The 24,829-nt window shown below is 35.8% G+C and overlaps 2 protein-coding genes across 5 annotated transcripts; one reads left to right on the forward strand and one right to left on the reverse strand.

Moving 5' to 3' along the window:
- Nucleotides 1–3,092: 3,092 nt before the first annotated feature.
- Nucleotides 3,093–12,287, reverse strand: abcg8 (ATP-binding cassette, sub-family G (WHITE), member 8). Of its 4 annotated transcripts, none has more exons than XM_016275791.1 (13): nucleotides 12,203–12,287; nucleotides 11,657–11,764; nucleotides 9,795–9,924; nucleotides 9,449–9,687; nucleotides 9,235–9,367; nucleotides 6,496–6,765; nucleotides 6,253–6,415; nucleotides 6,021–6,119; nucleotides 5,755–5,954; nucleotides 5,609–5,685; nucleotides 4,463–4,730; nucleotides 4,240–4,367; nucleotides 3,093–4,158 (listed from the first exon to the last, which is right to left on the reverse strand). In XM_016275791.1, the coding sequence occupies exons 1-13, from the start codon at nucleotides 12,266–12,268 to the stop codon at nucleotides 4,021–4,023; spliced, it is 2,019 nt and encodes a 672-aa protein (XP_016131277.1). In that variant the 5' UTR covers nucleotides 12,269–12,287; the 3' UTR covers nucleotides 3,093–4,020. The 4 variants fall into 4 exon arrangements, with proteins under 4 accessions (XP_016131277.1, XP_016131276.1, XP_016131275.1 ...); XM_016275790.1 differs by having other exon boundaries at nucleotides 3,094–4,158; nucleotides 6,021–6,116; nucleotides 9,795–9,942; XM_016275789.1 differs by having other exon boundaries at nucleotides 3,094–4,158; nucleotides 9,795–9,942.
- A 235-nt stretch (nucleotides 12,288–12,522) lies between these two features.
- Nucleotides 12,523–24,755, forward strand: abcg5 (ATP-binding cassette, sub-family G (WHITE), member 5). Its single transcript, XM_016275793.1, has 13 exons — nucleotides 12,523–12,697; nucleotides 13,444–13,565; nucleotides 15,743–15,879; nucleotides 18,358–18,456; nucleotides 18,626–18,758; nucleotides 19,356–19,495; nucleotides 20,763–20,892; nucleotides 21,072–21,285; nucleotides 21,476–21,681; nucleotides 22,053–22,191; nucleotides 22,353–22,538; nucleotides 23,851–23,963; nucleotides 24,252–24,755. Exons 1-13 carry the CDS (start codon nucleotides 12,543–12,545, stop codon nucleotides 24,434–24,436), a joined length of 1,959 nt encoding a protein of 652 aa, XP_016131279.1. The 5' UTR covers nucleotides 12,523–12,542; the 3' UTR covers nucleotides 24,437–24,755.
- Nucleotides 24,756–24,829: the final 74 nt, after the last annotated feature.

Genomic DNA, 24,829 nt, shown 5'->3' on the forward strand with positions numbered 1-24,829 from the left:
TCCACCTCACGCTCTCGTGTATTATTTACTATCTGTCAGAACCGTGCTCCGGTGTTTTTCACCAGCGTTAGAGGAGCCTGCCAGCCCTCACGCACCGCTAAGCTCTCAGTGCACCATTTAAGTTCTCACAAAGCAATCTCAGGTAGCACTCCATCCCGCTTCTTCCTCCAGTCCCACGGCCACCGCTAATACCACAGTACAAAGAGTCTCCGGAGAGAGGCGATAAGGAGAGATTTGAGGTGCCGTTCACATCTGGCCTCATTTCTCGCACCCAGCAGCTGTTATTTATCGACTTTAATTACCCCATTAATAAGGGAATATACATTGTTTGGAGAAATGGTAATCTTCTAAAAGCACTCACCTTCCAAAAATGGAGAGCGAGTGCGGTTTACAGGCGCCTGTGCTTAATTACGGGAGGCGGAACGAGTAAATATGTTATTTGTGAATTAATACGGTTTGTAAGATGAAACGAGCGTAGGATTTGTTTGGACCGTGTGGTTGTTATTAGTTTGCCCCAGAGGGCAGGAAACGCACAACTACACACAACACGCACCCAAAGTACAATTAGTTTAGCCTTTTACTGACTAAAAATATCAAAAAAAAAAAAAAAAAAGCTTCATTTGTTTTTTATGTCCCGCAGGAGTCTTTTCGTTTCTACGCAGACAGACTGAATAAGCAGCGCTCTGAGTCCATAGAGCCGGCCGACAACTAAAAACAACTTGTCATTTATTCTTTTTGTTCGTTTTTTTACATTCAACATATGTGCACAGCTTGCGTGTTAGTTATACTGTGATTGTTTGTTCGTTTTTTGCCCTTCATAATGGTGTCATGATATGGTTAATGTGTACATAGATATTTATGCAAATAAATGTAAATCCAAAACTTTAGTGGCTTTTTCATAAGTTTATTTTTAATCTTTTCTTTTGTTTGTTCCTGAAGTGATTGTCAAACATGAGATGTTTTATCAAAATGCAAATATGTTCATAGAAGATCAGTGATTTGCGATATGCTCGTATAGTCAATTTATGCTTAGTTATAGTAATACATACTATATAATAAACATCTCATTGGAGCGATCATGGAAGCTGTCATGCATCCTGTTTTTTTTCTGGCAAAAGTGCAAAAACATACATTATCTAGCTTTTAAAACACAAATGCATTTTTGGTGTGACTTACAAAACCTTTCAAAAGATTTGTGATCTAGCCACATTGGCACACACTTTCTTAAGCAGTCAAATCTTCTACATGTTTAAATAAACATTTAGACTGCAACAAAGAGAAGCTGTTTATGGATATTTACCAAAGCAGAGCTATAATCTCTTGCCAATTTGAACAAAAGTGTGTAAGGAAAAGAACAGAACATTGCTGCCATCCAGTGGCTATCAGCCTTTGGAGCACCAGCTCTTCTTTTGTGCTGTCTTTACTAGCATGGGTTTGACCTCTGACCTCTCTCATGACAGTATTGTTTAATACAAATATTTTTAGGATGCTTTAAATATAGAACGTTCGAAAGAGCAGCAATGATTTGAACATTAACAACAGCAGCATTGATTGTTCTATAACGTTATGTAACGTTGCTGCATGTTTGAGTGTTTTTTTGCAGTGCAGCTCATACTCCTGAGGTTGGCTGTCTCAAAGGGAGGTAGACGGCTGATTTCTCTTCTGTCAGGAAGCAAACCAAATGCAGACGGCACAGTAAAAGCTGATGAGATGCCATAGAGGGATGACATTATCTTTCAAGAGCTCTTAGCAAGCTCAGTAGCATCATTACATTTTAAAATTATATATAAATGATATCAAAACAGTTTGAAATATACTTCTTTAAATGGATCTGCCATGTTTGTCTTTGCAGAAACCTACACTAAAGTCTTATACAAGCATGTCCTTCATTTTAGCAAGCATATACTTTTCCCTGTCAGATATTTTAAGACTACTCATCCACCGTGTTTATGACCATCAGAGGGGCAAAGTAATGGTGATGAATATAAAAACACATGAACATTGTATTAGATGAAAATAATAGCTGATCACTGGATTTGATCCATACCAAGTCATACATAACATTTTTATAGACCTCGCGTTAGCACAGACCCTAACAAATCTCACATCTGTGAACATTTATACAATTCATCATCTTTTTCAACAGGAATTACGTTTTTTCATGTGATTGTGCGAGACCTCTGATTAATTAGCCGCTTTAGGTAAATAGCTAGAAGAATAACAGTGGTAAACAGTAAAAGTATTGGATTATGGATAAGTCATCAAATAAAAAAGTCTAAATTGTATGAGATGATAATTCTGACATAAGTCAATTATGAGATGTCAAAATGATGACAAAAAGTCTAAATTATGACTTGTCTTTTTTACTTTTTATCTCAGAATTTTGACTTATGTCACAACTTTTTTATCTCATGATTTTGACTTATAATAATCACTCATAATTTTGATACTTCATGTCATGATTATGACTTGGCATGTCATTATTGCAACTTTTGTCGTTCTTGTTTTTTTCTTAGACTTTCATTTTTTTTCTTAATTATGATTTATCTCAATTTCGACTTGTCATGACTTTTCATGATTTCGACTTGTCATAATCATCACTTTCATCGTTTTGATACTTCATTATTGTGATTTGTGTCATTCTTGTTTTTTTCTTAGACTTTCATCTTTTATCATAATTATGACATTTCATCATTTTAACTTTTTGTCATGATTTTTTTTTTATTTCAACTTGTCAATCACCACGATCATAATTTTGATACTTCATGTCATGATTGACTTTTGTCGTTCTTGTTTTTCTTAGACTTTCATCTTTTATCGTAATTATGACTTTTTATCTGATAATTTCGACTTTTTGTGATGACTTTTTTCATGATTTCGACTTGTCATAATCATCACTTTCATAATTTTGATACTTCGTGTCATAATTATGACTTAGTATGTCATTGTTGTGACTTTTGTCATTCTTGTTTTGTTTTTTTACTTTCATCTTATAATTAAAACTTTTTATCTCATAATTTTGCATCATAATTATGACATAGTATGTCATTCTTTCAACTTATGTCATCAGTAATTTGTGTTATGTCTTATGATTTACCAATGCATTTTTCTTACGTGGCAGATTTGGACTACCACACATAAATGTGGTGGATATGTCATGTGACTGAAACATGAATAAGTCTAAAAATGTTTCTTTCTCTTAATTGCCCAGAAACGGTTGACACCAAATAACAGACTTTTTTTTTTTTAAAGAGACATCTGTTGTTTAAGACTGGAATATTTCCCGTATAAATTTGTTCCTGTGACACTGACCATGTGTTATTTATTTAATTGCTCAATAATGTTTGAAACATCAGATCAGTAGTTCTTCTTTTATTTTCTTTTTCTTCTGGTTATAGTTTCTCTCTCTCTCTCTCTCTCTCTCTCTCTCTCTCTCTCTCTCTCAAAGACTCAAATGTGTTCAACATCATGCCGCATTAAAAATATGACAATAGACATGTGGAATCAAACAAATACATCCTAGCTTGTTGATCAGAATGTTGCACCAGTGCAGTGTCTATATTAATTATAAAAAAAACAAGCATTAGAATTTCTTAATCTTTAACCAAGCTTTCAAAGCTCCTGTAGTGTAGTACACTGTTCAATAATAATATTATACATACAAATCAATTCTGATTTGCAAAAGAAAATAAAAGTAAATACATAAATGAAATCTACATTGTGACATGCTGCAGTAAATTTGTTTAAAGGTATCTACCAAACATGAGTTCTGGTGATTTACCAGAACCAAAAAACAATTAAGTAAACTTAAAAGAGTGTGGAAACATAGTACATTACTGCCATCCAGCGGCAGTTAGCGGTAGTAAAATGTTACGCACACACACACACACACTCATATAATTGGACTTGACAACTACAGCTGGTTTATAAGGTCTGTGCTGTGGATGGGCATTTTATATGTTGGTTTCTAGGCAAGAACAAGCTGCAGTGTGGACCAGACTTGATGCTGATTTGTCCTCTTCACCAATCCTGACTGGACTTCTGTTTAATGAATTTGAGTGACAGATAATAGAGCAGGATGAAAACAAAAGCAACAGCAATAAGCACCAGGTAGCAGGAATACAGTGGATACTGGTTCATGTTCATCATCTCCACAACCTGAAAACAAAGTTGAAAATTAAATGGCATCCATGAATAGAAACCATATAGATGTGCATTTTATATGTCAGTGTTCCTCACCTTAATACCATCGAATTCTACAGTGAGGTTTCCAATAGTGATTGGGATTCTAGTCCCACGAAACTGAACCTGCAGCGTTCCCTCAAAACCCCAGCGCATGAAGGATATGTATGAAAACCAAGACGCCACTGTTGGTGGTGAAAATCTATATTAATTTTTTTTTAATTCCTGCAGATTTGAATCTAGTATTAATTTGAAATAAAATTCTCAATGATGCTATTACCCAGCCACATGTTTTCCAGACTAATGACAAAGCCAGCAGTCAGGTAGAAGACTGTGAAGAGTGCGTTGCCCATGAAAGACGAAGTCTGCAATGTTGGCAGGGCTGCCGCCACAAATAGGGCCATGCAGCGACTACAATACACCATCAGCCACACCAACAGGAAGTTGAGCAGGAAGCGGTCGGGAGCGCTGTTGAGCCCAGCCAACCAGTAGATGGGCACACCGTATACCAGCGTAAAGGCACAGTGCTCTGGCAGCTCACCAAGGACCTGAAAGAGACACTGGAGCTTGAAGTATCTCATTTAATGTCAAGAGCTGACAAAGTCCAATAGCCAAACAGGAGCTAATATTCAACTCATGGCCTTTCCCTGTCATGTCATTCACCCCTGTCTGAAATGTTATGTAAATCAAATGTAACTGATGTTCAAAAGTATGGTATGACTGGTATGGCTTTAATAAATTGCTTAAATATAGAGTTAATATAGAGTGCTTACATTTTAGACACACTTGCTAGTTACTTTTTTAACACTATAGAAGTGTTTTGTTCTCTAATGAATCAGTATCTTTGAATGAATTAATTCGGGGAATGATTCAATAAATCATTCATAAAGACTATTTATTTTAGTGTCATTTATATTATAGTATCTGCCTGGGATTAACCTTATTTTTATATTTTTTGCTTTCATTTTAACTTTAGTTTTAGTAATTTTGATATGTGTTTGTTACATATATTATTTATTTTTAATTAGTGTAATGTTATTTAAACTTTAATTTATTTCAATTTTAGTTTTAGTAATTTTTCAGTTAGTTGTCTCGAAGAAAGAGTCACTGAACAATCCACACAACCAAAGCACAAGCTGACAGTTTGTCTGGAACATGTAAACAAGGACAAGTGGAATGATACAAACTGTGAGCACCGCACAGCCAATCAAATCCAAGAACCGAAATTAAATGTTGTATAAGAACATTGTTCAGTCGTGCGTCTAATGTAATGCATTTTACAAAACCCAAGTCAAAAAACTGATCAATACTTTTGACTCTGTAACTACACGTTCATGAAAAATTTGTGAAGCTTTGCCATGTCCCAAAGGTCTACACATCGACACCACATCATTCCTGAAGCTCTTACATAATGCAGTTTATTTACCTTGGCAAAAAAGTATGAGGTGACTGAGTACATGCCATCTTCCAGTTCATGATAAAGCATGGCTCTCTCTGAATGACCTGTGAAAAACAACATATTATGCCACTGGACACCAAAATAAAGAAAGAAATCTTCTGTAATTTACTCACACTTTGCAATGACGTCCAGCACCACAGCAAAGGGTGTCAGAGCTCCTATCATGTAGAGCAAAGCCACCGTATCTTGGACAGAAAGACCCTGATCCCCAGTCCCGAAATAAAGGAAACCGATGAGCAGTGACATCAACAAGGCTTCCAGACCATGAACCACCAACGTCACCAGATCTCGGTAGTCATTAAATACCTGCCGTCTAAAAAATGAAACCGCATTCAGAAGACGAAATTTTGCAATAAAAAGTGTTTTCCACTTTATTTACTTGATTAGGCTTGTGAACTGTTGCAGTTTTCCCGGCAGGCGATCCTTCTGTTTGGAAACTTTGATCACAGATTCCTTCTTCGAGACGGGAGGAACACTGCTGGGGTAGAAACTGTATCATCAGCTCTTGTGCGTTTCATTTTCATTGATACAGTATGAGAGATTATTATAAAAGATTTAAGAAAAAGCCTCAGTGCGAAAGAACAAATACCAATTTGATTATTGAAATTTACCTTTGAGGGGCATCCAGTGCCAGAGAACTGCAGTCTTCTGATTTCCACATGAAATCCTCTGTGTTCTTCACCTTCTCTACAAACTGGGCCGCTAACATCCTGGCTTTCTCCAAACATTGTGCTTCTTTTTCAGGACTGCGCCGATCAATGCTTATCAAATCCACTGCATGAGAAAGTCACAGTTCAGACACAACAACTGGACCACATGCTTAACTAGAGACATCAGTTCTCTGTCCCACTCACCGTAGTAGTCAGAGGGGTTGCAGTATCGTGGACACGGGTACCCAAGAGAAGTAAAGTAAGGTACCATGTCCTTGGCCTGACCGCAGTACACGGCTGAGCCAGAAGACAAGAGCACCACCAGGTCAAAGAGCTGAAAGATATCTGAACGAGGCTGATGGACTGACAGCAACACCAGGCGGTTCCCTCGAGCCAGACGGTACAATGTAATGACCAAATTATGGGCTGTGAAGCTGTCTAGACCTGAAGTAGGCTCATCTAGGATGAGAATACCTGAAAACACGTATAAAACATAAGCAAAGGTTTTGACAAATGCTATTTTAGTATGATGAGCTATTATTATAGTTTTTATCAATATTTTTAATTTGTTTTTATTTTTACGTTTTCTGCTTCCTTTTTCATTTTTAGTAATTGAATAGTAAATGATTCAATAGTAATCGAATCATTTTTATTGTGTTTTTGTTATTTTTATCATTTTTAAAAATGTTTTTATATATATACAGTGGGGAAAAAAAGTATTTAGTCAGCCACCAATTGTGCAAGTTCTCCCACTTAAAAAGATGAGAGAGGCCTGTAATTTTCATCATAGGTATACCTCAACTATGAGAGACAAAATGAGAAAAAAAAACCAGAAAATCACATTGTAGGATTTTTAAAGAATTTATTTGCAAATTATAGATTAATGAGGGAAAAAAATTAACTTAAATGATTTTAGCAAATGGCTGCAATATAACAAAGAGTAAAAAATTTAAGGGGGTCTGAATACTTTCCGTACCCACTGTATATATATATATATATATAGGCTATAGTTTGTATGACTTTTATTTCAGTTTTATTTAATCAATCAATTGAATCAAGTTAAACAAAATTAAAATGAGAGGTGTTGCCTTGGTAATTAGCTGAAATTTAAAAAATGTTTATTTTTTATATTTTACTTTATTTTAGTTCATGTAATATAGTATAAGTAATGGAAATATGCATGAAGTGGTGTTTGCAACCCATTTTGCTTTCATAATCTACTTCTCTTAATCTAGAGTATTTAACATTCTGTACGGTAAAACTTCATCTAACAGGAAATGAGTAGGTTGTTCAAAAGTGAAGTCAACTAAAAGAAAAATGGTTTCAGAGGTGGAAGAAGTCATTACATTTTATAATGTCATTATCATTTTAAAGTTATTTTATTAATGACTTTTTATAGTCTTTTATTGTGATTAGATTCTCGCCAGTAGGTGGTCCAATTCATCGATTTGTTTAAAAGAGAGTCCTCAACCGATTCCATTCGAACACACTGATTCATTGAGGAACGCCATTACTGTGTTGCATGGATGTGTCACGGTTATGCTATAACTATATGGTTTAAAGGGGTCATCGGAGGCAAAATTCACTTTTACATGTTGTTTGAACTGAAATGTGTGTTGGCAGTGTTTGTACACATCTACCCAATAATGATAAAAATCCACTCAGTGTTTTTTTTTAACCCCTATAAATAATATCCCCTTTCTCAAATCAAGCCTTTCTCAGCTTCTTGGCTGTGTGATGTCACACAGATCCAGGCCCCTCCCACGATTGTTGATTGACGCTGGTGTTTTACCTTAGACCCGCCCTGAGTGAGCTGTCATCAGTCCGCCATTGTTTCACCGCCGGAGCAGATGTAGACAAGAATGACTCCTAAGCGATTGAGGTGTTTTGTTGTTGGATGTAATAATGAACATAGCAGTCGTCATTTACTCCCGACATCTGAGCTGCTGAAGACGCAGAGGATTACGTTTGTTTTTGAAGGGAATGCGCCCCGATCTACCTAAATGCGTTTATGTTTGTGCAAATCATTTGTTATCCAGCCTCACCTACAGAAGAAGTGAGTATAAGGTTCTTTTATGAATTTTTACAAATTGCCTTTCCTAATAACGTGCTAGTTAGCAAGTTCAGCGGCTTTTACTTTTGACTTTGACATGTCAATAATACGCCCACAACAATAGGTGGCGCCAAATACACATAAAACCAGTGTGCCATGAAATACGTAATGTAATGCGTGTTGTAAAGATCGCGAGTAAAAACAAAAGAAAAAGAAAACCTTACAGCTGCACGAGTCGTGACTGTCATGTTAGCCTGATGGGACCAAACTCCCCACTGTAGTAATCAGTCGTCACCCAAGGGAAGAGAGGGTGAGCAAAGCTCATTAGCATTTAAAGAAACATGCACTAAAACGGGTTGCTGTGTGCAGAGCTGTTTTTGGCAGGGCAAACAGGGTGTTGTTTTACACTACCATTGAGAAATTTTAACCAAAGTATGTTATAGTCTTTTCATTAAGACCCTAATCGTATCAACTTGTGGAAAATGGGCATCCGATGACCCCTTTACGCGAAAATAGACTAAACAACTTGCAATATTGTGAATAAATGTAAGTTGCTTTATATTAACTTATTGCTCATTGAAAAGCTGCATAATAGGCTAGTAATATCTTGCACACTTATAATTGCCTTGACCTGATTATTGGCCTACTGCCAAATCACAGACCGGCGAATATTTGGAATAACAACACTTATTCTAATACTGCCTAATTATGAAGACAAACGGTTTTTACTTATAGTAATGTGTGCGGATAATCAACAGTAAGACCAATGACGTGTTGTGTTAAGTAATAAATAGAACTCAAGTGCTTAAAAGTCGAAAACAATCAAGTAGACTTTTTGACTTTTAAGTATTTCTTCGCTTCACACCTATGTTGATGTGTTAAAGACTCACCTGGATTCCAGAGCAGCTGTACAGCGATGCTGACCCTCCTCCTTTCTCCACCGGACACCCCCCTCACATAGTCGTTCCCCACGCGCGTGTGAGCGCACTGCCTCAGACGCAGCTCCGCGATGACATCGTCCACCTGTGCAGGTCAAACAGACAGGTCTGACAGTTAGTCACGCTCGCATTATCTTTAACTAGTTACATGATCTGAGTTCCTCACCCGCTGATCTCTCTGTTCCTGGGTGAAGTGCGCAGGCAGCCGCAGTTTGGCCACAAAAGCCAGCGTCTCGCGCACTGTGAGATGCGGTAACAGACGGTCATCCTGCCGCACGTGAGCAATGCATTTCTTCACCAGAGAACGTGTGGAAGGTTTCCCGTTGATCAGAATCTCTCCTGAATTCATGGTGCCACCCTCATCTCGACATGTTATGATGTCCAGTAAGGAGGTCTTCCCACAGCCTGGAAACAAAACGTAGTTTCTTTCTGGCTTCCTTGATGCTTTTATTCACTTAATGTGCTTTGTTTACGAATCCTGCACATATGCCTAAAGTTTGACATTGGCCTACCTGAGCTGCCAATGACAGCAAGCATCTGGCCACTGTGCACATGAAGGTTTAGGTCCTTTATGACTGTTTGCTTGTTGCTGTGCATCTCCCAGGGCATCTTAAACTCTGACAGCCTCTCATACCAGGGTATCTGTGCAGCTATGTCCACCTGTGGGAAAATATAAATAGATATCACATTATACATCGGCCTCAAAAAGCATTTAGGCACTTAAAAATGTTTGAATGCCATTGCATTATATGTGAGGTCTTCAGACTTTATCAGACCAAGGATCACTTGATTGACAGGGACACTAACCCTATGCCGTAATCTATTTAAAATACATTTATTTCATACTAAGTAGCCTATACTTCAAATCCATGAACATGTTTATTGACATATCACTTAAGACTTACTGGTATAAAATATAATTGAACTTTATTTGGAGTAGGCCTGTTTTTTTTACACATTTCTTAATATTATGCCTAAAATATGTTTTAATATCACTATTAATTAGACTGTATATGATCTCTGTATAATATCAGTTTTTAAATGCAAGATATTTAAAGTGTACCTAAAGTATACTTGCAGTAGTTCCACTTTAGTACAATCAAATATACTTAAGTATATTTTTAGTAGGACTTCAGCACTATACTTCGGTATAATTAAAATGCATTAAGAACAAAATTAGTTGTTCCAGTTTAGCAGACTTTAAGTATACCAGTTTTCTATACTAAAACTACAATTGCAGTGCATTTTTATTAAGCACATAAATATGTACATATTTGTAGTATACTTAGCACAAAATAAATGCATTTCAAATCTTTTTTTTTTTTACTATATGGGGTGAGCAGGGACACTCATGTTTGTAAAACTTGAAGCCTGGCCTATAATTAATAAACTCCACACACTGTAATTTGTGAGGGACAAATTTGTTGGATGTTAGCTTCTTCTTGTTAGCTTTGGTTGTAAAATTATTGTATTTGGTTGAAATATAAGAACTTCAAGTATAAGAAGTATTGCATTTTTGATTTACAAATATATATATATATATATAAAAAAAAATTAAACATTTGAGCCATTCTTCAACAATTTTTAAACCAACTTCAGATTTTTTTATTTTGTTAATTTTAGTACAAGCCCATCACTAGAAAATAGCCAAATATTTTTGTCATTTTGCACAAAATGTATATAATATACTGTATATATAGCTTTGATAAGTGTTTTTTTTTATTTTTTAAATGCCACTTAGTTTGATTTATATATGTCTTTATATAACTGTCATATACAGTGGGGGAAAAAAGTATTTAGTCAGCCACCAATTATTCTAGGTCTGATGCATATGTTTTGTTTTCATCTGCGTCCTAAAAAGACTTATAAATGAATGAAGACCTTCTTTCAGTATCTAAAAAGTACTTCAGCAGAAGGAAAACAGGAAGAAATTTGTATTTTGAAGAGTAATTTTTTTTTTAATGGAAAGAATACAGACTCAAAGTGTGGGTGATATAAGAACATTTACAGCTATTCTTAACCAACGATTGAAAGAAAAAGCACATGAGGCATGGTATACATAAGTTTTGGAAAATAATACGTTAAATATATATTCACAATACAAGTCTTCGTTGATACAAGAGAGCTACACTGCGTCTGTGTAACATGCAACTGGTACGATCATTGTTCCTTTTTAGATGTTCAAGTCATCAATCTCCATGCTTACCTCGAATCATCAAGTGTTTGTGATTCGAGGTATGCATGGAGATTGGCATTGTATATATATCATGGAATGAAGAAAAGATTATCTGCCATGCCATTATGATTTTGTGGAACTATTTGCCGAGAGGCAATGTATTCCTGGAATAAATTTGAAACTGAAATGGAAAAAAACCTCATAGTTGAGATTGCGGACTTCCACTTCATTGCGACCTCCGCTGTAAGTAAAATACAGACTGCTGTCCTCCTCTGGAGACGAGAAAAGAATGTCTTGACCCTGTGTCTGTTGAGACATAATAAAGTGCAAATGTCAGTATAATACCCATATGTTTGACAACACGATTATTTACATGTAAATATGATCTATGCACTTACGATTGGCATTTTAGTCAGTACTTTTAGTTTAAGGTTCATCAGGCTTAATTAAGATTACACTGCTCATAAACTGATTACGGTCACATTTTATCTATCAGATTTATCAAATGTTAACAGATAAGAGAACTGGAGTCTCAGGGTCCAATTTTGCAACAGAGGCTTTTGTACAGCATCACCCTGAATGACCTCGCTGAAAATCAATAGGATGTAAATAATCCTATACTCTTGTTATGAATGTGTAAATGAAGACAACAGTTATACAATGGAAACAAAATAAACATCCTCTGAATATAGTTTACATTTTAGTGTCGATTGCTTGAGTAGTCTTAGCTCATGGTGAACTCACCCTGTTCTGTTTGTCATTTGTAGAGCCGAAGCTGTCTTCTGAATGGAAAGCACTCTGGTCTGACATAGTGGACGTGGTAGAAAGGGGTCTATGCCCCTCTGGTCTGGCGTCCCACTAAAAGAGAAGTACCTGCTCCTCTTGTTGTCCAGGGAAAAACTGAGGAGAGGTGGCAGAGAGAAGCGACTCTATATAGCTTATGGAGCAAAGTTCCACTGATAAGACTCACTGTTTATGGTTGCAGCCTCATCTGTGTAATATGAACCGGAGCATTTAGACTGCTGAAGACGTGGATCTGTCACACTGAGAATATTGAAGTTTGTTTGTCCATCGATGAGAGACAATGAGTCAGTTATATTCAATGCAGGATGTTTTACAGAATAATGGGTTAAATGGATCTTTCAAGCTGGTGTCAGAGATGGGAACGTCCCAACCAAATTGGGACTACGTCGAATCGTCGTGTTGCCTGAGCGTCAAAAATGTGTCCTACACTGTGAGGTGAGAATACAACATTGACATGACGGCAGTGCAATGGGTGTCAGTTCACAGTCAATGAGAGTTATGTCAAATTTAGCACCTGATTATTGGTAAACCTGCTATTAAGTTCTTAATGAGCTGACACTCTTCAAACAAATATTTTTTTTTCCAGCACACACTGAATGTGTCCAGGAGCTTCTTATGTTGAGTGTAGCTGCTAACAGACAACTGTACCTGATACATGTACTGTATATGACCAAACAGCTGTTGTCAAATGTCAATATTTTAGAATTTAAAGTTTAGTTTTCCAATGCCCTCCAGTAAAGCCCGAAACCTTGAAAAGATCACAATTTTTTTTTAATAAAAATCCATTTATTAATCTGAACAGAGTGTGAGAATCAAGCTATTTTAAATAAAAAAGATGTTTTTATGTGCCGAAATGCAAAATTATTCTGTAGAATAACCACTTATAATAATCCGGGAAATCAAAGGCAAGATTTATCAAAGTTATCAGCATATTATAGTCTTTAAGCATACAATAAACACGAAACGATCAGTGAATAAAAGTTTAAATGCCAATATCAATCAGACATTATTAAATTACTATATAAAGACTTTATCTTTGGCAACAATTATACAACTGCTAGGCTATTATTCTTTTATTAAGTCTTTTATTTCATTGAAGCTTCATACAAAATAGTGACACACTGAAACCACTTCTTGTGACCATTTCGTAAACATTTTTTGTTTGCTTATGTGTGTTACAGTGAACATTTAGGACCCTGGTGGGACCTTTCATCTTTCAGGAAAAAATGGACAAGGCAGATACTGAATCAAGTGTCATTTCATTTGGACAGTGGGCAGATAATGGGAATTCTGGGGAATTCAGGTAAGTGACTCAAAGGGCAGAATATCTATGCATTTTATATTAGAGCCCACAGCATGCATAGTGATACAGTCTAAATATTTAGCTTCAGTATGAGTTCATTTGTGTATTTCACTATGGTCTTTTAATAGTGAATGACTGCTAACAAAAGAAGCAGAACAAAATAAAAACATAATCATATTCTCACAGATCTATGTTCACTGTACATGCATTATTAAGACACAGAAATTAATAAACAGTAAGCATTAGAATAAACAAGGCAACATACTAAGCAACTTACATTACGTAATCCTGAAAATATCATTTCTTTAAACGTCAGTGTCATATTATATGATATCATATCAAAAGGTTAAGCTTACTAAAGATATTTTGCTTGAATAAAAGTAAAAAAGTACTTCGTTTTTAAAATGTACTTAAGTTTATTATATGAAAGTTTTATTGATGAACCATGTTATTAATCATTTTAGCCAGCACTGGTCAGTAAGTGAGCAGACATTAAATATGTATTGATCTGCAAATAAACAAACATTTTATTATATTACCAAAACTTCTTATACCACTATCAAAACATTAAACTTCAATATACTGAAATATCAGTCTAAGTTACTGATAATTCAAGTGTGCAAACAAGTGAAAAAAGTAAAAACAAAAAAGGTTATAAAATCGTGTTCTCACAGATCTTTAGACTATTGTTTACTGTGCATGTATTATGACACTGAAATGAATAAGCAGTAATCGTTAGAATGAGCCAGGGTTATTGTAGTTAACTAAAACTAAAACCATTAAAAACATTTTCGTTACTTGAAATAAAATAAACGTTAACTGACAGTAACAACTGAAATAAAATAAAATAAAAATGTTTAATTTCAGCATCTTCTCTCAACACTTCTCAAAACTATTCATTTTAATTTAATCTAACTTTGTGTACTTAACTAAAACTAAAACTGAAACAGAAATAAAACTGAAAAAACTACATAGACATACTGTACATATAACAAAACTATAAACAATGACAACACAAGCACAACACAAAATGATTAATACTCACTCAAATTAAAATATTAAAATAAAAACTGATAAAAAAGTATTATTAAAAACTACAACAGTGCACTGCAATGAACAAGGCAATTTATTATGTAAAAAGGCTGAAAATATCATTTCTTTAAATGTCAGTGTCATATTATATGATATCATATCAAAAGGTGATGTCTCTCTCAAGATTCAGAAATGACCACTCTGTTTATTACTTTTGTACAAAGTTCACTACAGTTTTAATTGAGCAAAAGTACAAAAGTACTTGGTTTTTAATGTGCTCGTTTCACTTGAACCATGTTTATTATTATTCTAACCAGCACTAGTCAATAAGAAAGATTAGTGCAGACATTTATTACCCAAACTTATTATACTGTACTGCTATTTAAAAAATTATGTATAACTTACATTACGTAAGGCTGAAGATGTCATTTCTTTAAATGTCATATGATAATATATCAAAAGGTTAATAAGATTACTGACTACAGATAATGGGAATTCTGGGGAATTCAGGTAAGTGACTCAAAAAGCAGAATAACTATGATTTTCACAGGTTTTTAAAAAATATATTTATATATATATATTTTTGGACGTTTTTGCCTTTTATTGTGATAGGATATTTAGACAGTAAACAAAGTGGGAGAAAGAGAGGGAGGACGGGATCAGTAAAGGTCCACAGGGACTCAATCTCGGGACGCCCATAGCGCAATGGGGCTATATGTTAGCACGCTGCCCACAATGCTGTTGGCGCCGACATGATGCTCAGAGTTTTAACATATTTAATATCAGAGCCCACAACATTGCATAGTGATACAGTCTAAATATTTAGCTACAGTATGAGTGCATTTCTGTATTTCACAATGCTATTGTAATAGTGAATGGCAAGATTTTGAGAAATTTGAGAGTATGACCAGTAAAAAAGGAAAATTGTAAATATAAATTATAAATCATATTCTAACATATCTTTCAACTACTGTTCACTGTATGTGCATTAAGTTACTGAAATGATTAAGCAGTATAAACAAGGCAATGTACTAAAGAAACTTATATTACGTAAGGTTGACACTATCATTTCTTTACATACCAATGTCATGTGATAGGCTAATATATCAAAAGGTCAATAAGCTTACTGATGTCTCTCTCTCAAGGTTCTGGGAAAACCACTCTATTAGATGCTGTAGCAGGACGAATCGGGAATTCTGGTAAACTCCTTGGAGAGGTTTTTGTGAATGGAAGAAAGCTAAAAGCAGAGCAGTTCCAAGACTGTTTCTCTTATGTGCTCCAGGTGAGGTTTTTTCTTTTCTTTTTTTTTTTGGTTAAAAATATGAATCTAAAAATACTGACAACTAAAGATCAGTACAGACTTTTAATTTATATTGATTTACAAATAAGCAAACATTGTATTACCAAAACTTATTATACCACTATCAATACATGACACTTCAGTATACTAAAACATCAGTTTACGTTGATAACTGATAATTCAAGTGTGCAAAGAGGTGAAAAACTGAACCATATAGTATTTTAAAAATGAGGAAAAAATTACGTTTGCGCAAATTTGTGGTGCAAATAGTATGAAAATACAGAGTGTTCAAACTGGAACTCCATTCCCTATCTGTCATCCTGCATTGCCAGCCCTGATTTTAAGTGATTTTAAAAGAAAATATCACAGATTACACAGTAATTACACAGTTGAACTTGTAATACACTGAATACTGTACATCTGCAGCACACTGTAAATGTGCCTTTGTGTGCGTGTCAGTCTAAGTATCACAGGCCACATGAGACTGAACTTTGGTCAACTGTAGAAAGTATAGATGAAAGGCAATTGGCTAGGTAACTATAGGTCAAGTCTGTCACAACCAAACTTAAACACAGTAAAGTTTGCCGAAAAGTTCATTTGTAGAGTTAACTCTGAAATTAGCCGTTACACATGAGTTCATTACATTATTCCTCTGAGCTATTCATGTGTATCTTCCAGAAAATTAAATAAGCATGGAGAGACGGCTATTATTGCAGGTCATTAAATTTAGATGCAAAGAAGCTATGAATCTAATCCAGTAATTAAATGTGTCTCGTGAGCTAAAGGTACACTCTTAAAAATAAAGGTGCTTCAAAAGGTTCTTCAAGCGATGCCATAGAAGAACCATTTTTGGTTCCACAAAGAACCATTCAGTCAAAGGTTCTTTAAAGAACCATCTCTTGCTTATCTTTTTATAATCTGAAGAACCTTCTTTCGCCACAAAGAACCTTTTGTGAAACAGAAAGGCTCTTTAGATGTTAAAAGTTGTTTATAGAACCATTTAGACAAAAAGGTTCTTCTATGGCATCGTGAAGCACCTTTATTTTTAAGAGTGTATGTTAAGAGGAGCGTACTTTTCATTTTTCTTTTTTTTCTTTTTTTTACTTTTCCCCCCCAATAGTAGAGGTTATAGTAGCTTTGCTTCTAGTCCAATTTCAGCAGTGTGAACTTCACTGTACAACAAATTACAGATTTAAACAGACATGATGCACAAAATCCACAACCTTCTGACTTGATAAACATAAGACCTAAACTGAAGACACAGATAAGAATGTCAGCTTAAGAGCAACGTTTTCAAATGATGAAGTGTTGTAAGTGTCGCTAATGTGCACCATAGCGCATTAACAGCTAACTTAACGCACAGGTCCTCCAGCCACTGGTACATGCACACCTCACATAACAGCATGGGTCAGCCCTAATTGGATGACCATTTGACTTAAATTAATAAAATTTTCTGTGATTTTTTTTTCTCAATAAAATGTGTTTCTGAATATACTAAATACTATTTTAAGGGGCAGTTCACCAAAAATTGCCATCATTCTTGTGTTTTTGTTTCAAACATATATTACTTTATTTCTCAGAAGCATAAGAATTTAAAATGTTTTGCAGAATGACCAAGCTGATTTTTCCATATAATTTTCTGCTCCATATGGAAGAAAGAAAGTCACACAGGTTTAGAACAACATGAGGGCAGAAGGTCAGCATACAGTGGTGGTCAAAATGATTAGAACACTAGTATTTTCAGCAGCTAAAAAATGTGTTTTAAGTCAGTTATTTATATCTTTTGCTGAGGTGTGTCAGTAGGAAATAAGTTTACATTTCCAAACATTCATTTAGCCATTAATTGTAATAATCTAGTGATATTATTGTAATAACTGACTTAAAATAACTGACTTAAAACCATTTTTAGCTGGTTAAAAATACTAGTGTTCTAATAATTTTGGTCACCACTGTAGTTTCTTGTTAGTATGACATGTAGACTTCAGTAGATCATGCTATTGACAATAAGCAAGTTAACATTTAGTGCAGTCAATACCATTCTTTCCATTGTTTAATATCCATACGTTTCAATCTGTGTATTTTAGCATGTCAACAATCAGCATCATTTTTAAAGAGTGTGAAGAAATGTGTAAGGAAACCCCGGAGTATGAAATAGAGGGAACCCACAGTGAATCAAACCTCAAATAAAGCGAAACAGCAGGGAATGAAAACCGCAAATTAGTCCTCAGATGCCATATTCATTTATAGCAGCCTCTCTGAAAAAGACTGCAGTTTTGGATATAAATTTCATTAGCAGAACTTTTTACACAGCCACTTGTTCCGCCTACAGTGCATCACAATAGTATTTAAGCAGCGAGTTATCATTGTATGGGAAATGCATCTCAGGCTAATTGCGTTGTTGTGTATGTCGAAATAAATAGCTTTATTTTGAATGCTTACATAACATAATTTTTCTCTCAGAGTGACAATCTCTTGAGCTATCTGACTGTGGAGGAGACTCTGACATACACTGCTCAGCTTGCTTTGAGAAAACACTCTTCTGAGGCCATACGCAAGAAGGTGAGCTCATTCCCTTCACAGATATTTGACAGATATGGTCGTCAAAATCGATTAAAATGAAATGCATACAGAAATCTCAAATACCTACAGATACTTTAACTTTCATACAATAATGATGGAGACATCACTCATATTTTTAATAAGCTGATCCCTGTTTGATCTGTCATAGGTAGCTGCAGTCATGGCAGAGCTGAGTTTGGGACATGTGGCTCACAGCGTGATTGGAGGCCGCATTTTCCCAGGCATTTCTGGTGGAGAGAGAAGGAGGGTTTCCATTGCCAGCCAGCTGCTTCAGGACCCAAGTGAGCTGCCTTCTGATCTGCCTGAGACATCTTTATAATAACCCATAATAGCATAATGTTTGTTTATGTATGGAGTACAAACACATTGTAGTGTGTTCATTCCTTGCTTGCACATAAGAGAGACGAAATGTTATTTAAATGCAGAGCGACCAACACAGCGACCCAAAGCCCCTCAAAGGATTATTGAGGAATGGACAAATGTGAAAGGGGCTGAAGTAGAATATTAAAAGTGGCAGACGGGGTTATCACATTTTTAATATTAAGCCGAGGTCTATGAGGGTCCCTTTGGATCCTTTATCTGGGTCTCCTGGGACTGTGGACTATGGATTAGTTGAGGCCACTCCAAACTGAACACAAACCAGCAATTATAAGTGGCTTTCATCTGCTGCCTTCTCCAATCAAGCAGTAAATTAATTCATCAGCCAATTAATTTGGCTCTAACTTTAGACAAATGGAAACCTATTAATTACTTTAATTACTTGAATTAAGAAGACGCTCAAAATTGTCTCTCAAAGGGCAGAAAGTGGACTTTCGAGAAAGTTTCTCATTTGTTTTATTTCTTCTCCTGTTTTTCAATTTTCTGTTACGTCATGGCAGAGGTGATTCTCCTGGATGAGCCGACCACAGGACTGGACAGCATGACGACTAATCAGATCGTGGTGCTGCTGGCTGAACTGGCCAGAAGAGATCGAATAGTCATTGTGACCATCCATCAGCCCCGTTCAGAACTTTTCAGGGTGAGTAGACATAGCGGATGCCTCTGGAGCGCATTCTGTTAAAACACTTATAACTATATATATAACTATGTATATATATATATATACAGGGGTGTACATAAGTGGGCTGAAGGTCCGCATGCGCGACCAAAATAAAAAAATGCGCTGTATAAATAAGTTCTGACAGTGCATTTACATACCGACATGGATGACTGCTGTTAATGCACAATTACCATTTTAGATCGACAAACTGTACTGTATAGGATTTCTATTCAAATTGAAACCATAAATCTAGGCTACCTGCTGCGGTTTTCAAAGCGCAATGCAAAACTGTGACATTTCATTCATTGATGCTCTTCAATCGGCAGCGCTAAACCCGAAAACGCATATACTTACTTGCCGGCAAGCCGCCAAAATAAAAGCCTGCTGATTTTAAGGTTGAAAATGATAAATTCATATTTAAAAAAAAAGAAGGAAGGAAATATTAACATTTTATTTTTAAGTTTGCTATAAAATAATTGTATTATTTTATAGTAACTAAACTAAACTATACTAACTAAATAAAGTGCAATAATATTATCACTATTATTAATAAATTTTTTATAGTTATATTTAATGGGTCACGCATCCAAAATATACGTTTTATATATTATGTAAATAAAAACTTTTATTTTGGATGCGATTATTGCGATTAATCGTTTGACAGCATATATATATGTAAATAGAATAAGACAGAAAAACAATATCAAAACATTTTATTTACAAGAACATATTATTTAAGAGACTTTAAAAATACTTCACTCAAAAGTTCAATCACCTGGCTTTTGGCCTTTTTTAAATAAACAAATAAAATAAGATTATAAAAACAAGAAGCAAAATAAAAGCAAACAAAACATTTTAAACAAGATAAAACAGTAACAAACAACAAGAACAAAATGAAAACAAAAATAAAACAAGTAGTTTTATTAACTATTGTTAACAGATCAATAAATACTGTAACAAATGTATTGCTCATTGTTAGTTAATGCAATAACTAGCATTCACTAATGGGACCTTATTATAATATATTACCATAATAAGTTAATACAATGATTTAAGAGACTTTTAAAAAATCGTTTACTCAAAAGCTAACTGAAAAGCATATGTCTTCACCATGGTGCATATGAAAACAGTGATATTAAATTACTAGTACATTTTACATTCAGCGCAGTGAATTATATTAATTTACCGTGAATTGTGATAGCCCTCATGATACAAAGGCAGACAACTGAAAGATATATATCTACAGGTCTTTAACAGAATTGCAATCATGAGCCAAGGGGAACTGGTGTTCTGTGGGAAGCCTGAAGAGATGGTGGATTTCTTCAGCAGCTGTGGATATGAGTGTCCTGAGTACTGCAACCCTTTTGATTTTTATGGTACGACTTTTGAAGTTGTCTGAACACCTTTTTTTCTGAAGCTTGAACATGAAACAATTAGCCTGATTTCAAGGTGTTCCTGGAGTAAAAAAAAAATTTTTTATCTTTACTGCTAAAAATATATATAAAAATAAGAATAAAATATCTAAAAACATACAGTAGCTGCTTTTATTTGACAGTTGATCTGACCTCTGTGGACACACGCTGCAGTGAGAGAGAAGCCGCCACCTACAGCCGCATGCATGACATCACATCAGCCTACCAGAACTCAGAGATCTATAAAAGCATGCTGGGAAAGATCGAGCAAAGCTGCCAGAGAGCAGACAAACCCATGATCCCATTCAAAAGCAAGGAGTCCCCCAACTGCCTGTCCAAACTGAATGTCCTCCTGAGGTAAAACTGCCATGACGAGCCTTATTTCCGGCAGTTTTCATGAAAGGACGCTGTAAAAGGGTGAAAATATGCCTTACAAGAGCTATTTCTACCTGACCTGACCATTAAAAGAAATCAAATAAAAGCCATTCATTTAGATGTTACCGCATGAAGCACTTTTCATGTATTTCCTTCTCTCTTACACACACAGGCGGACCGTGCGTAACATGTCTCGTGACAGGATGGGCATTCTCATGCGGCTCTCTCAGAATCTGATCTACGGCCTGTTTATTGCTTTTTTTCTCATGAAGCTGGATAAGGATGTGACAAAAGGTGCTGTGCAGGACCGAATCGGCATAATCTACCAATCCATGGGTGCCTCACCTTATACCGGCATGCTGAATGCTGTAGCTTTATGTGAGTATCTCATCCACAGTTAACTTAACAATATCTTATCAAATATTATTATACACCGGTAATTGGTACAGACAAAGGAGAAAAACATTTTTATGCTGTTTGATAAAGTCAGTGCTTTAGAGAAATAATTTCTGTCCTTTATATATCAGTTCCTGGCTGATAAGGGATCGCATCTCACAAATTGCTCCAGCATGCCCATGATTATTGCTTAACCATGAACTTAGAGCACTTGCGATAACACATAATTGGTACTGGTCTGCTACTGTATTTTCACTTTCATGCTATTTAAATACATATATAGTTCTCAATAAGTCTGGAAAAAAGTTGTCTGCCATTTTCTTCCTGCCTGAAAATATTATCTTTTCAAACAGTTCCTGCTTTAAGGGCCATCGCTGACCAGGAGAGTAAAGATGGCTTGTACCAGAAGTGGCAGATGTTTCTGGCTTACATCATCCATATCCTGCCCTTCAGTATTATCAGCGTGTTCATCTTCACCTCTTTCTTGTACTGGTAAGTATGGGCGTGTTTGTGTGAGCTACTTGAGTTTATCAGTGCTCGGGTCAGGGTAACTACGGTTCAAATCAGAGGGGAATGTCCTCAGAATCAAATAAAAGTTGCTGGTTTTTGGATCTTGACCTCATGCTGTTTCTCTGTATGGTTTGGTGTTTCAGGACCGTTGGCATGAACCCAGATCCTGTGCGCTTTGTGTGTTTTTCAGCCGTGGTCATGGTTCCTCACATCGTTGGTGAACTTTTAACACTGGTCTTGTTGGGGGTCGTTCAAGACCCCAATATGGTCAACAGCGGGGTCGCTCTACTCAATATAGCTGGAATCATGGTGGGATCTGGATTTCTAAGGTGAAGAAATGATTTTATTATTAAATGAGTTATTCAGCATTGTCATAATGTGTATTGAAGACATTGTTCTGTACGGAAGTTCTAAGCAGCCATGCATTATTTTTTTTTTCCTTCTTGTTCTGCATTATAGATTGGATAAAAATATAATATGGTGTCTGTTTTTATATCAATGCACAATGTCAGTATATTAAAGGGATAGTTCTCCCCAAAATGAAAAAGGGCTAAAAACTGACTCACTCTCAGGCCACCCAAGATGTAGATGAGCTTGTCTCATCGTCGGACCAGATTTGAAAAAATTTAGCATTGCATCACTTGCTCACCAAAGAATCCTCTGCAGTAAATGGGTGCCGTCAGAATGAGAGTCCAAACAGCTGATACAAACATCACAATCTACAACTCAGTTAATGTCTTCTGAAGCAAAAAGCATGTTTATAATACACAAATCCGTCAAGAGGTTTTAACTTAAATCTGTTGCTTCTGGAAAAAACATTTCTCCAGTTGAAGTTGTCTAGTATGAATCAGGAATTAAATATCAGAATCAGAATCAGAATGAGTTTTTATTGCCAGGTATGTTTTGGTGTACAGGGAGATATGCACTGTTTACATGCACAAACAATCCAAAACCGTTCTAAACAAATATTTTGATGTGAGAGGACAACAGGTGATGGACCTTTTCACTGGACTAATATGGTATTTTGGCCAGAAGTGACGGTTTAAGATTACAAATGAATGAATGATGCATTAATATAGCCCTTTATTGTGTATTGTTGTACACCCAAAGAGCTTTACAATCATGTGGGGGGGGAGGTCTCTCCTCAACCACCACCAGTGTGCAGCATCCACTTGGATGATGCGACGGCAGCCACAGGACAGCGGCGCCAGTGTGCTCACCACACACCAGCTACAGGTGGAGAGAGAGTCATAGAGCCAATCAAGTGGATGGGGATTATTAGGAGGCCATGATTGTCAAAGGCCAGGGGGGCAATTTGGCCAAGACACCGGGGTTACACCCCTACCTCCATCAAATGTCTTGATGGATTTGTTAATTACAAACATGCAGCTTTTTGCTTCACAAGACCTTAATTGATAGACTGGAGTCGTGTGGCTTATTGTGATGTTTTTAAGCAGCAGTTTGGACTCTCATTCTGATGGTACCCATTCACTATACAGAAGATCCATTGGTGAGCAATTGATGTAATGCTAAAATTCTCCAATTCTGTTAAGATCTAAACAAAGATCTAAACAAATTTGGACTTTTTTGACTATACCTTTAAGTATGAAGTTTCATAAAAATGTTTTCTTATTCTTTCAGGAGTTTTAAACAAATGCCTGTGGTGTTCCAATGGCTGAGTTACCTAACCTTCCAGAAGTACGGCTGTGAGCTCCTGATCGTCACTGAGTTCTACGGCCTGAACTTCACCTGCAGTAAGAAAAATCATCTTCTTCAATCTATTGTACTGTATACTAATGGAACCCATTAAATAGCTTCACAAGCATAGTTTCTGTGTTGATGTATTTCTTATGGAAATAAGAATTTGAAGTGAGAAGCCAGTAGGTTTTACTTTACATCATTACCCACAGCATGTCAAATATTATCAATATTATTCGACTGTTTTCGACTGTGACTTGACATTTGATTTCATGGAGTCTTTAACATATAATGCATAAGTTGTCCACACGGATGTCCTCTGACTAAGCATTCCTCTCACTCAGCACCTTTAGCAGGTTTGCCAAGTTCATGTCTGATGGACAGTGGAAATATGATCATAGATCAGGGTTATCCTGGAGCTCTTTCACGTTACACACAAGACTTCCTCCTGCTCTACGCCTTCCTGCCTGCTCTCGTGATACTGGGCATCATCAGCTTTAAGATCCGCGATCACCTCGTCCGACGCTAAGGTCCTGAGTGTGTGTGTGTGTTGATGTGAATGTTATTTTATGTTCTTTATTTTGTATATAGAATATCTTTGAATCATATATAGTAGCCTACACTATATCCAGATAACCTCAACATGAAAGCTGAATCCATCAACCTTTTCCACAGTTATTGATCCATTTTCTCCACAATGTGATGTACCATTGCCGTTTGTGGTATATATAATAATTTCTAATGTGGCTGTAAATAATATGTGATACATAATAAATGTTTAATAAAATGTGTACCTGCTGTTTTAAAATGTATTAAGAATGAAATGGCATTTACAGCATTTGAATAAAAAGGCCACTTCATACCAGTGACTGTTTAGCTTTTTTTCATACACTTGTGAATTTGTCGTATCAATGCTTACATC

Source organism: Sinocyclocheilus grahami, unplaced genomic scaffold (genome assembly GCF_001515645.1).
Source record: "Sinocyclocheilus grahami isolate Dianchi unplaced genomic scaffold, SAMN03320097.WGS_v1.1 scaffold96.1, whole genome shotgun sequence".
In the NCBI taxonomy this organism is placed as follows: Eukaryota; Metazoa; Chordata; class Actinopteri; order Cypriniformes; family Cyprinidae; genus Sinocyclocheilus; species Sinocyclocheilus grahami.